The 13,990-nt window shown below is 38.8% G+C and overlaps 2 protein-coding genes across 8 annotated transcripts in view; both read right to left on the bottom strand.

Annotated features, from left to right (window-relative positions):
- Window positions 1-4,140, bottom strand: part of D2HGDH (FAD-linked oxidases family protein) — a 33,825-nt gene extending 29,685 nt beyond the window's left edge. For 4 of the 6 annotated variants that reach the window (XR_015978614.2, XR_015978620.1, XM_088720875.1 and 1 more), the window contains exons 1-2: window positions 3,962-4,140; window positions 1,560-1,903 (exon numbers count right to left, since the gene is read on the bottom strand). Coding sequence is in view for 4 of the 6 variants with exons in the window: in XM_088720875.1 (XP_088577001.1) it covers window positions 1,560-1,903; window positions 3,962-4,067 (450 nt within the window). In the remaining 2 variants the exon portion in view is untranslated. The remainder of the gene's footprint in view (window positions 1-1,559; window positions 1,904-3,961) is intronic. The other 2 variants (XM_088720877.2, XM_088720878.2) reach the window with 1 other exon arrangement.
- A 2,185-nt stretch (window positions 4,141-6,325) lies between these two features.
- LOC103717794 (chromatin remodeling protein EBS-like) lies at window positions 6,326-13,784 on the bottom strand. Of its 2 annotated transcripts, none has more exons than XR_015978563.1 (5): window positions 13,603-13,784; window positions 13,138-13,483; window positions 12,055-12,123; window positions 8,775-11,737; window positions 6,326-6,741 (listed from the first exon to the last, which is right to left on the bottom strand). XR_015978563.1 is itself a non-coding variant. In XM_008806310.4 (5 exons), exons 1-5 carry the CDS (start codon window positions 13,673-13,675, stop codon window positions 6,700-6,702), a joined length of 663 nt encoding a protein of 220 aa, XP_008804532.1. In that variant the 5' UTR covers window positions 13,676-13,781; the 3' UTR covers window positions 6,326-6,699. The 2 variants fall into 2 exon arrangements, 1 of the variants encoding a protein (XP_008804532.1); XM_008806310.4 differs by having other exon boundaries at window positions 8,775-8,907; window positions 13,603-13,781.
- Between the last annotated feature and the right edge of the window lie 206 nt (window positions 13,785-13,990).

The following is a 13,990-nucleotide window of genomic DNA, read 5'->3' as shown; positions in this document are numbered from 1 at the left end:
GACCCAAGCTTGAGTCAACCCAAACACTGAGAGGGTCGACCCAAAGGCAATGACAGAATACATGACAGAAAAGGTTCTTTGGAAACCCTGAGAGGGTTGACCCAAGTGGAAGTTGAGTCGACCCAACTGAACCTTGAGTCGACCCAAAGAAATGTTGAGTCGACCCAAGTGAAGGAAGACTGAATTGCAAGTTTCTGTGGTTCTGAGAGGGTCGACCCAAGGAAAGGTTGAGTCGACCCAAGTGAAAGTTGGGTCAACCCAAGGACAGGTTGAGCCGACCCAAACACGGGCAGAAGCATAACGGCTAGTTCTGCAGAAATACTTTTTGTCCTTCCAACAGTGAGTAACGGCTAGTTTTTGAATTCTAACCATTGGGGCTTGTCCAATAGATGAAGGAAACTATTTAAAGTGGCACTATTCATCAGAGAGAACATCCTTTTTGCAAAATATCAAAGAGTACACAAGAAAGACAAAGTGCCCTAATCTTCTTCATCCAAGTGCTTCATTCAAGAGTCAAAAGAAAGTGGTTGAGCAGATTCTAAGAGTCATTATGAGCTCCATCCACGCTTGAAGAGTGAAGCATCCTTGACAAAGAAGAGAGAAGTCACATCAAGCGATAACTATTCTCTAAACTCTTCTTTGTAGATTATATTGTTATATTTGCTCATCTAGGAGCTTAAATCTTCTTACTTTGTTTATTAAACTCATTGTAAAGGTTAGTTGGTAAGCCCGCAAAACCAACGGTATAGGTTGATTGGTGAACCCGTAAAACCAATTGTAAATGTTCGTTGGTGAGCCCGGAAAACCAACATAGGTTCGTTGGTGAGCCCGTAAAACCAACATAGGTTTTTGATGAACCCGAAAAACCAAAGTATAAAGGTTTTTGGATTGTGAGCCCGGAAAACAATCCAACTGTAATCTGCGGGATTATAGTGAATTCCCAAGGGGTCGCTTGGGGAGTGGACGTAGGTGCTTAGGAGAGCACCGAACCACTATACTTCTTATTGTTTGTATTGTGCTTTGTTTAATTCCACTAACTCATCAATTGACATAAGTAAGATAGTTAAATTAAGAGAAACCAATTCACCCCCCCCCCCCCTCTTGGCTTGTCACCTTGGGCAACAAGTTTTTTTCAAATGAGGTCTTAGGATTAAAGCAAATGATCAACATACGAAGAAGCCTTGATATTGATAAAAAATTGCACCATCTACATGGAAGTGTACTTACGAGCCACACAGAGCTATGACAGAATGAATGACTGATTAATAAGAATCCATTCAGAATTGTGACACCTTTTTTCCAGTTATTTAGACAGCTATAAATATGGGATCATGTGGACTTAACATATAATTCTGGCCGGTTAAATTTGACCTATTTCTGATTGATAATATAAAATTATAAGAAGGTCTTTTATCCTGTTTTCTCTTTTTGTTTATCTATAATTGACCACTCTTTCAGTTAATATCAAAATTAATTTTGTTATGCAGGAACTACATGAAAATCAACAAGCAATCATGATGAATAGTTAACATAAATTCAATATACTTGAGAACACTTACCTCTTCAGTGTTTCTAGGTAAGAGCAAAAGCTGGCTTGAACCTTTATATTTCCGCATCCAATCCACATTTGCTGCTGACAGTCTATCTTCATCCTGAACAACATTTTTATCACCTAACATACTCTTGAAGTAGCAAATGTCATCAGAATTTAATTTTGAGAATGATGGATTCCTCCGGATATTTATGGCCGCAGACGTAAATGATCTCTGATGGATTCCATAAGTTCTTCCCAAACTATAGCGAGCTTGCATTATATCACATGATGTCTGGGAATTCAGCTTCCGATAGAGTTTTAATGGTGGTTTGTACATACTTGTAGCTTTACCATGTGTATAAGATAAGCCTGTGCATGGTATCTAAAGTAAGCAGTAATAAAAAAAAAATCATGACAGCATTATCCATCAGCTGCTTACACCAATGGTGATTCCATTATTTAGCAAGAAAGAGATGTGTATAACCATAGCAATTTTGCTGATTATTTAGTGAGCATATTTATGCAGAGATAGGTTAAAAACTTAGCTTATTGTTGATGCAATGCAATTTGTATATACATATGCACAGATTTTGTAACATGTGTATGCCCATACGAACAAATAATAATGGAGACATTCATATGCATTATTTCATCATGGCACAAGCCTTGCATGAAACTGTACCAATTTTCACAATATAAATATAAGATCCTTAGAGTGGTGTCTTGCACATAGGACGTGTACCCTAAATCTGCATGCTTGGTTTCATGCTCTAGTAAGACATTCGCATGTATTGTAACATGATACAGCAAACTTAAAGATCTTCAAGGGAGCTTCGGAGGCCTACTATGAAACATTAGCTCGTCCTTGACAGTTGGATAAAAATCTTTTGAATTTTTCATTGTCAACATAGATTACCAGCATATTTTGATGCACTTTTTCTTTTACCACCAATGTTCAGACTCAAAATCCAGTCATTAATAAAGTAAGCCGCCAGAGTTTTCACCCCCTCTATTATCCGGAGTACTTCAAATGCGACACACCTCATCGAAAACTTGCCAGTGTGGCACTAGCTTGGACCTCCCCATGTTACAGCCATCACTGCTGTGTAAGGATTCATGTACTAATGGTACCCATGAATCCCAGTACTCTATATCATTCTGATGAGAAAATGGTTCTCAGGACGACCCAGGACACCTGGGGTCATGGACCGAGACATCCCAACCATCTCAATTGGTACCAATACCAAGATGGTTGCGTCCTAACACTTGGGATGGCCGAGCATCCGAGGACAATTTTTTTCCTCTTCGTTCTTATTGTGAGCAGTTGTTCCGGTTCATCCTGACCCGTCCACGTACCAAAACTTTAATGCTTGCTGTTGTGACTACGATTGAACATGTTTGGAGGGTGGAACCATAGGCACAGCATGTTCCCTCCATGATAGACTATCCTTATGCTTGACATCTTTTCAGAACCACATTGTCTAATTCTTTATTAGACAGTTCCAATAATTATTGACAGATGCTCATCTTTTCCTCCATTTACCAAGAAAAAAGTCAATAATTAGCTTATTTTGATTTCCTCTAGTTGCTAGAGTGGCCCTAGATTCCAACTTTTGACCACCCTAATAATATGAACCCATTTTCTAAGAAAATCACATCAGAATCATCAAAACTTAATACAAGATCCTCCCACATAGCACTACTAATAAGCCAATGATTACTAGTCATGAAACTGGAAATCCTCGGTACAAACATGATGTTCTTGATGCCTAGATTATCATGAACAATAAAACTGTTCCTAGTTTCAGAATTAAAAGCAATAGGTACTTGGAGCAGAGTTTCCCCTGTATTAACCGATGATAACCTGTCAGCGAACAAGAAATCCTCAGTCAAAACTCGCCCAGAAACCCATGTAGGATCACAAATAGACTAGAAATAAGACACATATCTAGGCGGTTCAAAATCAAATCCCAGTTGTCTTGATCCAATTCCATAGCCATTATCTGACCTTGCCGGGCTCAAGAATCACAGCACCACCAAGAAATCCTAACCCGCTCTCATAGCGCATTGCAATCCAACGATCTTGAAAAGATCGTGATCTTCTAGAACGACAAAACTGCTTCTAGTTCTAATTCTCAAAGATCTTAAAGATCACAAATCAAAGCCGGTAGGAGATGTTCTTGACGCCGTCATATTTTCTTGAACGACAAAATTGGTTCTCATTCTTAAAATAATTCAAGAATCATGACACCAAGTTCGGCAGGAGACGTTGTTGATGCCATTTTAGATCTTCCTAATTCTTCAATATCCTAAAGATCCTGACATCAAATTCAGCAGTAAACGCTGTTGATGCCTTTGTAGATCTTCGTGAACGGTAACAATTATTCTAATTCTCGTACGATTTGTGAAAAAGAGAAGGATTGGTACCTGGAGCGGAGATTGACGCGGGTTCTTGGGAGCAGCAGTAGCTGGCAAGAAACTGCGACGCCCTTCGTCTCGCCATGAGTCCCCAGCTATCTTGCATCTGGAGCATACATTTTTAGAGACGTGCCGGAGATACAGCGGGAGCAATTTATAGGACCCACCCTGATCGCTTGCCGATATCGTGGATGGACGGCAGGGATGGAGCGAGAACGATATTATCCCGGATGCCGGAAGCTTGGTTGATTAAATACTTGCTTTTTATCGGTTGTGCAGATGCGGTGCACGTGGCTCGTTGAGTGTAAGGTACATCTGACGGATAGTTGTGGTTCCGTCTGATCATGATTAGATGGAGTTGATTTGCCTTCTCTCTTTTTATTTATTAATCACTAGAGTTTCGCACATACATGGGACATGCAGAAAAATTGCTATCAACTTGACTTAAAAACTTTCATCTGAAACCCCATAATTAGCTCAAACCCGCGGCTTTGAGCGAGATTGTGTATTAGTCCTCGATCTCATTCTAGGGTTTGGATATCCGTAGTGTTAGTTTTTTTTTTTTTTTAGTTTTAAGTTGGTGAACTTTTTCTGAAAAAAAAAGTAGAGTCAAATACTTGGATAATTTTGATGGAAAACATTCGCACCAAATTTTTTTGATTGAAAGCATTCGCATCAAGTTATAGAGATTCTAGGCATATATATATATATATATATATATATGAAAAAAAAAAGAATGAATTTAAAAGAAAAGAAGAGATGAGCTTTCTCTCGCCTCACCTGTCTAGGCTGTTGCTCGTATCAGAACCCTTCCACAACGACTTTTATTTGAATCTAGGCTCTATAAAATCCAACATTAGCATCATATGTAGTGAGAAATTTAATCTGATTTCTATTTTTATTTTCGCTTGGTCTAGGTCTCCGGCACTGACTTAAGAATGTGTATTGAACATAAAATTATCTACAAATATATGAATAGTGAGGGTTTTACATCCATTATGTACTACTAGAATTTAAGTATGCTCTCCACATGAAAGTAGAAATCAATGGGTTGGACAAGAGCCCAAAAATGGCAAACCATGAAGGATATTGCAGCAATTATATTCAAAGTGGAGTCAAATGTTTGATCCATAGCACATCGTAATGGTAGATGTAGTTCACATTATAATAATGGATAGAGGGGATTATTGTTGCAAAGCTAAGATTGTTTTTTACAAAAATAGTCTCCATAAAAAAAAAAAAAAAAAAATCAACGTCTATTTAAATTGGAACCAAATAACTAGAAAGTTGATACTGTTGTGGCATAATGGTCATATAATTATAGAACTTATATCATTAAAGCTCTCTCTCTCTCTCTCTCTCTCTCTCTCTCTCTCTCTCTCTCTCTCTCTCTCTCTCACACACACACACACACACACACACACACACACACACACACACACACACACAAAGAGAGAGAGAGAGAGAGAAAACAAAGATCTATAGCAGCAGCAACTGAACCATACATAAGCAATTGTAAATTACAATGTCCTAAGCACAGCTAGATATCGTGCCCAGCAAAGAACAATCTAGTCATTCGGATCATCTGCCCGTTAATTCCATCCCCCCCTCCCCAGACTTTTAGCTACCATAATTTTGCTTGAAGTATCTAACCTAGAAACAAATCAGGTTGATTAGATAATCTTCACACTCATTTCTAAGCTATGTTTAGTTGGAGGGTGTTTAAGCCCTAGAATCAGGATGGGACAAGTGACTTCCATTCCAACTATTTGGTTAGAAAAAAATCCATTTCTATTTCAGTGCTGAGAAAATAAAAATGCCTCCATCCCCAAAATCCAATCCCGACTCTTTCTTAGTATTCAAATCCTATTTTAATTCCCAATCACAAACCAAATATATCAAAAAATATAACTATTCCAAATCCCATCCCACGCAACCCAACACATCCATAGAAAACCAATTCCGTAAACCCAAACTAATTTATGGTGTCATGACTTCCCTTGGTCCCCCAAAGGTGGGTTTGTACCGTTGCAATCACCTATTAACTGCGAAATTGTAGTAGTTTGCATGCCTATATTGAGTTAAAACAGAGGCACCTGGAATTGCCCGGCATATTTCAACTCCATAGGCGAATTCAGAACACTACGGACTAGCCAAGGCCCGTTAAGCGTTAACAAGAATAAGAATAATCAAACACGGGGACCAGCGTCGCCCACTGAGTGATGCTAGCGTTTTCTTTTGAGAGATACAGTGGGATGCTGGCAGTGGGGAGAAATGCCAAGCCAAACCAAGCCAAGTATCACGCTAGCAGTTCGCTGGAAACTACAAACTTGCACCAAGCAACCATACATGGCAAAGCGGTACAGCTACAAATTTCCAAATGACACTGTTAATAAGCCAGCTTTTAGTAATATCTTTATTGGCTTGTTTCATTACACATTCGATCTCAAGACACCACCTCTCAGACTTTAAAATTACAGATTCAAATACCAAAAGGAGAACCGTGCAATGACATCACACAAACCCCAATAAATATATACACAAATTGGATGAGACCAGACAGCTCTCTTCAATCCTCCACAGCTGGCTGAAGGATACCAAAGACTACATGCCCTGTACAAAGCCTGGCCAGAGCCCCATGCGACCTCTAGAATGCAGACACTGTCATCTGAACATTTACACCTACCCGAAACTGGAAGACCACTCTATACAATCCCTTGGATAAGATATATGTGCATCAATCGCATTCACCTTCTCCGCCTTTTGGATTCGAGCCTTTTGGATTCAACCTGCAAATGATAACAGGTTCACTTTTCTCAGCCTGAATAAGAAACAGTAATTGATCAGGGAAATAACAACTGATTATACATAAAAATACAAGTGAAGAAATCTCCTCGCTGCAGTAAATCTACAAAACATGAAGACGCACAGTGCTTGCCAGCTAGTAGTAGTATCATTAACAAAGCTATGCAATCAACCAATGCTGCCAGCTCATTATAGAACCTTTTTTTTTACTTTTGTAAGTGTCAGTATTTTGTTTTTTGATTTTGTTGGCCGCATTCACACTCGTCGAGTGTAAGCCGCCGTTGTCCCCAAAAAAAAAAGTGTCAAAATAACATGCTGCCTCAAAAATTTCCATATAATATTGCATGGAGCCTTCTGGAACTTCCTAAATTATTCAAGCAACTTGAGTGATACAGCACCCACGAAAAAAGGGAGAGAGACAGCATTGCTTAAAGTGAGAAAATCAGATTAGTTGACAAGAGTGAAAAGAATGACATAATGAATTTCATGATTCTTGAGTAATCAACAAGGGCAAAGCAAGGCTGCTCTTGCTCCAAGAGGGGGCAAAAAATGAACAATGAGAATTTCCTCCATGAAAGGTGTATGTTAAAAGTAGAAGGTTGCATTCTGAAAGAAGATGATTGTAATTTGCACAAAATGATGTAACCATTCTCTTCATAAAGATGCAGAAGTATCTAAATAAATGGGCTTCATAAGAAAACTACATGGTACAGATTTAGAGGGTGGCATGATAAACAAGCATAATTTACCTTCAATAGATGAAGGCAATTTTATATTCCAATACCATGACTCATTTAAAGAATCGAAGGAAACTGGAAAACCATATGCAACCATCATGAATGACCCATGGTCCAACAAAAAGGTGCAATAGTCCCAGTTCATTTATCATGTTAATTTGAGAAGGGCCTCATAGTCACACAAATATGAGATGTCTATTTCGCAAAATTACAAGAAATAAAACAAGAAAACAGCCTCAGCAACTCCCAAAATTATTGCATCAGTCAACCCTGAAACAATACTGACCACCATTGGGTTTAATTGTTGTCCCTAAAAGGCACCTACACCTTGTAAAAGCACAATTCTCACCAGAATCAGGTCAATTTGGGGGGCGGCATTCATAGTGGAGACCAAAGCCAACTGCTGCTTGCTCCTCATCAAAGTTGGGTTAAGCTGTGCCGAAATGTTCACACAGAAGTCCCATGGCTTAAATAACAACTCAAGCATCCCAAAAGAGAGTTAACCCATGCAGCGCTGCCTATATACTCATTTTAATGTCTAATACTTTATGTATGACAGTATAAGCATGAAGGACATATCGATTTATGAATTAGTATGAGATGTTTCCAAGTTTATACTTTCCATTGACTTATTACATCTTGATATGTTTCCCCCTGACTATATCTTTTGAAAAGCTTTCCTCATTTCTTTGAACTTTTTAGGCTGCCTCGACCTCCGGGTGTCAGATTAGTGTCTGCCTGGTTGCCTAGGCACTAGGTAGCCCCTTGGCTACCCATCGACCACTTGGAATCCTTTAAGATAGCATGGGGCATGTCAATTCCTACTCATTTCTCTACAATAATGGAGTAAATCAGAGCAGGTTGCTTGTAGGGGAGATCCTAGCATACAAACTAAGCAACAATCCATCTTGTTATTTGAACTTCTTTCCTACAGCCAGTTAGCATCAGCCTTCCACCTCATCCATCCAGGCTTGGGACTGATGTCAGCACTGAATATAAACTTATCAAGTCTAAAGAACTGCATTACAGAACTTTCTAACTGATTCTTTGCGAGAACATGATACCATAATTTTAGTTGGAAGACACTGATATATACACTGCTGTATGCATAATTTGGCTGCAATAGCACCTCAATATTAACTACCAAACATTATGCCATTTGATACTTCCATTTATTATTACTACCTTCTATTATGTCATTTTGGTACTTCTTTTTAATCAATACTGCCTTCTAGAGGAATAAGATTATTAGGAAATCAGCAAGCTCTGCACTGGAATACCTTTGATTCTGATTCTCTTGAAGCACTAGAATTTTCTGTCTTCTTTTCATTTTGAGAGGAGCAACCTTGACAGAAAAAGTGTTCAAGCTTCTTAGCATCCTCAACAGTCATATCTATACAAGCAGGATGGTACCTGAAGCAAAATTCAGCAAGTTTTTGAAGTTCTAACATTTAATATGTTATCAATCAACAAGACAGTTATAATTATGATGGCAGCAACTAAAAAAAGGAAACAGAAAAGGAAAAAAAAGGTCTTGCTCTGCATATAAATCATATGAAGCATATAAAATATGTTATACACAAGGAATGAATAGATCTAACATGAAAGAATTTATGCACATTCTATTAAAGAAAAAGATATTAAATTTCCCTAGATAACATAAGGCATCCATGCAAAAGAGATTTTTACTAGAGCAGGATAAGGTTTGCAATCTCAATAACAGACCCCGACCAGTACCCAACCAATACACCCCACACCAAGTGTTGGTATGGTACATACCTCAACACCAATACTCGATACAGAGGGCGTACCTAGTCTTGCTACCCTACTGGTATGGTATGGTATGCCCCCATACTGGTTGGTCCTAGACTGCAAACCTTGGAGCAAGATATTTTAATCATGACACAAATCAAGTACCCAAATTGTCAGCATTAAACCAATGGCCTCATTTTTTGTTTTCAGAGTCCTGAAAATTTTCAACATTCAATACAAGGGTCGTAATATGGATGAAACAAAAGAAAATTAGCATGTGATTCAAATGAATTTATGTAGATGTGCACATATTTGTCTAACAAAATGAGTATGTACATAGGAATGGGGGTGTATCCACATATATCAAAGCATCTGTACATGGGACATGTTTCAATTGATGAATGACAAATTTATCTGCAGACCTTTATAAGCATTATTTTTGCAATGTAAAGACATCAGCATAACTGAACAAGTTGATTAGCAACTGTTCATGCATTGCATAAAATTTTAAAGTATGTCATCATATAAAGAGTCGTCTATCATCTACAATACAAACAAACATAAAAACATACACGTGCATGTGAATGCATGCGTCAGTAAGGATATCACCGAGAATGATAAATTCATTAAATTATCTCATCTTTTTTAACACTTGCTCGCTGAGTTTTACAATACAAAAACGTAAAGATCTTGCACTTCATAATGTCTATGAACCTATTATGAAGATTGGCTCATTCTCAGATCTTCGCAATTGGAAGATAAATTTCAGGTGTCCTTGCCATGTTCATGCAATCACAAAGCAGTCAATTACAATTCAGCATCAGGCCATGAATGGTTCTTGTACTCAAGAGAAACCATACAGGTCGGTTCAAACCAAACCAAGAACCTTAGATGCAGGGTCAGTCGGTCAGACCATAGGCACCATCCATTAATTGCTAATTCTAAAACCAAATTTCCAGAGAAAATAGCAATGCATGATCCTATACGGAAGCACATGTGAAGATATTAGACCACCAGTTTATAGCTCTTACACAATTATGCTACCATAAAGCTTGTTTATAAAGTGATACCAGAGTCCTATCAACACTTCCATAACTGCCCATACACTTAATAAAGTTGCTTTAGCAAGGCCCAATCAATTTCCCCAACGGGAAAGGCAATCATACACTCACCTTGCAAGATAAGTGGTGTGCCTTACCGTGCATAAAGGGTATCATCCAAGAAATACAACCACAGTTCACTCAGCCCCTTTCAGTGATATAACACTAATTTAGGCCACTCTACTTTGATGAAGTAAAGATTTGATTCTACAGTGATTATCTTAAGAAAATTAAATTTTTACAAATCACAATACAATGCCAACCACACGGATAATTTCCTATTCATTGAGGAATTTGGCATAAGTAATGACCAACGCACCCAGCAGAGTTCATGGTAATTAGTTTCTGGACCAGTGAACCATGACACAACCAAAAATAGTAAAATACACTTTGATAATTATCTTATTTTACCAAATAGTGACTAGATATGGCATCAATTCTCTAGCTTCAAAAGTCCCATCTTAAAGCAGTCAGATGAACAATCGACGCCTCTCAAACAGTTAAGATGTCAGGCCCTGTGGGAAATGGACAAAGACTCTAACCATTTAAGCAAAAAGTAACAGAAGTGCACAAATTGCACAAAGATTAGAATCCTTTGTCTTTTTGGGTGTAACTTCTTGCATATTACCAAAGCTGATCGCTCTAATTCTCTTTATCTGGGACTAACACAAGTATTTTCCAGAAATGTTAGCAGTTCCAATTGCACAGAAACCAAATAAATAACGGCAGGAAAAAATGGGTACCTCAATATCAAGAAGGCACTACAAGTGTAAAGGGTGGTGTCATGTCAACTTTCATGTCCGAAATCATGACCCAGTCAGAAGGGTAAATTTAAATTTTTTAGTTGTCAGAGGGTGCTGACAAGGAAGTTTGGGGTAAGTGTGATCCAAGGTAACAATATTCAAAAATATCATATATTTCCACCTCTTATCATACATATCATATGACAGTACAAGAATAATAATGCGCATGTGGGAAAATTCTAGATAAAATGCATCCATCTTTGTAAGTATGGTTCGATCAACAGTGCTGCCCAGAGTTGAATTTACAAACTTTGGATCAATTATGGTTGAATTCTTTTGAAAAAAAGAGGAGTAAGGATGACTCGGGCTTATCTGGATTTATTGGGTGGGATTGAAGTCAATCATCTGAAGCCTTGGGTTCAGGCTTTGGCTCAACACCAAAAGAGACCATCCCTACACAATGGCATCCTTTAATCCAGCTTGGCAGCATGAGCAAGCAGGTTGCTAAATAAAGTTTTAGAATCCCAATAAGCCATGTTTATGTAGCTTTTAACATCTCTGTAACTCAGCATTCATCAATGTCAGAACAAGGGTTCGATATCACCCACTCTATATGATGAGTCCTTCCTTTCGTTTCCCTCCATCTTGCTGTGAAATGCATTGATTCTCCTTTTATACATTTACTTAGACCTGATAGCCGTGCACTTATAATAGCAATTTAAACAATAAAAAGTCTATAAATTATCATTTTTTCCATACATTGGAAATATTCAACATAAAACAAATAGATGATAATATTATTGTTTCATGCATTCAGGGTTCATGTAGAAATACTACAAAAAATACAAGTTGTGTATACTTTACACAGGTGATATCTCTATCAAACCCAAGAACTCATAGTCTGTGATCAGAACATCAATAGAAACAATACAAAGATGGTTAATATTAACATTAAAGAGGCTTACCAGTCAGAGCAGCCCTCACACTGGATCATAAGATCATCAGGGTTGTAAGGCATCTCGCACTTGCAAAAACTGCCACATATAATAATTGATAAAAAAACAACTATGAAAGAAACAAAACTACAATAGCTTATCAAACAAGTTATTTATGGCATTATCTGAGGAGGAGGAGACAGAGACAGGTAGAGACACAAAAATACACACATGCACAAGTGCTGGCGTGCACACACAAAGAGAGAGAGAGAAAGAGAGAGAGAGAGAGAGAGAGAGAGAGAGAGAGAGAGAGAGATCACAAGATTCAAGTTAAATAAAAAGAAATGTTCTGTGCGAAGGGTGCAAGTTATTTAATCAAAATTCCCAGCCAACACTTCTTGTTGGACCTCGACTCATCCCCTCATAACATACTTTCTAGTTTCTCTCACTACGTTTCTTTTAACACACAAATGTTGACGTTGGAAGAAGATCTAATAACATAATATGTGAGCAGGATTTCTCCTGACAACTCAAATGGTTTCTTAGAAACTTAATTCATTTGAAAATGGAAGTGGGAAACTAAGCCTTAATGAATAGGCAAACATCCCGCCATTATAATCAGTTAACATTTTCACTTTTCAGGCAGGTCAGCTTTTCTAGCAGACCATCATCCTCCACCGTCAGCTATAGGATTGAAATAATTTCTATGAGTTCAGAGATACCAACCAAGAATTTTTAGCATCCAATTGATTGCAACATTCAAACAAATGCAAAGTCCACAAACCACGACTCCATCAAAGAAAAAGAAATATTTAACACCAAGAACAAATCCTTCGACCCAACAAGTGATCACTGGTCACAAGGGAACATCAACTCATTATTCCAAAACTTAAAGAACTAATCTAGACACTGAAAAGTTGACTTTGGGGCATAATAATTCCAAATGCGTACAAGCCTACTAGCTGATGCCAACCAAAATCAAACATGAATCTATTAAAGCCGTCAACTTTAAACCAATCCAATCTCCTGAGGACTATAATATGTAATATAAACACCAAAAATATAACAAATTATAATTAAAAGAAAGAAGGAATTGGATGGAGGGATTCATACACAGCGATTCTGTCGGGAATAAAACTACCAGTCGCGGACTTATACTCGAACCGGCAAAAGTAATCGTCGCTGCCGACAGCGTCGAGCTTGGTATAGTTCTTGAAGCTGTGAACGAAGCACTTGCCCTCGATGGTGTCGGCGCTCTGGATGTCGTAGTGGTCGGAGAGGAACACCTCCTTTGCCCCGTGGAACTGGCGCCGCCCCCCAATCGACTCCTCCGGCCGGTAATACCACCGCACCCTCACCTTCACGTTGGACCCCCGCGCGCCCGCCTCGATGCTCTCTACTCTCGCCACGTAAGGCAGCTTCGATGAGTCCGGCGGCCGCATCAGCACGCAGTCCCCCGCTGCCAAATCCCCGCCGAAAAATCACAATTCCAAGCCAAATTTGCACCAGAAAACACAATCAAAACATCTAACTCTAGGTTTTTTTCTACAAGGACTGGAGAGGGGCGAGAAAGATTACGTTTGATGATTTTGTTGGAACCCTTGATCGTATAGGAGTCTAGGGTTCGCTTCGCCGGCCGAGGCTTCGCCATGAGAGAGGGTGAGAAGGAGCCAAAGAGGGTATTGGGAGAAGAGGGGGGAGACGAAGAGAACAGCAAGAGAGAAAGGAAGAGAGATATTTACTTTTATTTTTTGAAAAAATTAAGGAGGTGGTGCGATCTCGAACAAATCTATATTGCATACGAGTGTACAGTGTTTCTATGCGGGAGCTTTTATCTGCCGTTCATGGCTGGCCGTCGCGCTGGCTGCCGCAGTCGCGTTCGGCATGTACGGGCGGACAGGCTGGGTTTAGAAGGTAAAACGGACGGCGGATTTGCAGCCCGTATATTGATTTGTATGCGAGAGGA

This window comes from Phoenix dactylifera, chromosome 1 (genome assembly GCF_051530095.1).
Source record: "Phoenix dactylifera cultivar Ajwa chromosome 1, Ajwa_hap1_PhDact_Kaust_v1.1, whole genome shotgun sequence".
Classification (NCBI taxonomy): Eukaryota; Viridiplantae; Streptophyta; class Magnoliopsida; order Arecales; family Arecaceae; genus Phoenix; species Phoenix dactylifera.
The sequence above is the reverse complement of the archived record's forward strand: the minus strand, read 5'-3'. Positions and strand labels throughout refer to the sequence as shown.

What these genes read in the sequence shown, in the direction of transcription:
- LOC103717794 (XM_008806310.4), bottom strand. Translation starts at nt 13,675, where the DNA reads ATGGCGAAGCCTCGGCCGGCGAAGCGAACCCTAGACTCCTATACGATC. An exon ending in TTCCAACAAAATCATCAAAC is followed by an intron (nt 13,484 to 13,602) that starts GTAATCTTTCTC and finishes GGGATTTGGCAG; the next exon opens with CGGGGGACTGCGTGCTGATG. An exon ending in ATTCCCGACAGAATCGCTGT is followed by an intron (nt 12,124 to 13,137) that starts GTATGAATCCCT and finishes TATATGTGGCAG; the next exon opens with TTTTTGCAAGTGCGAGATGC.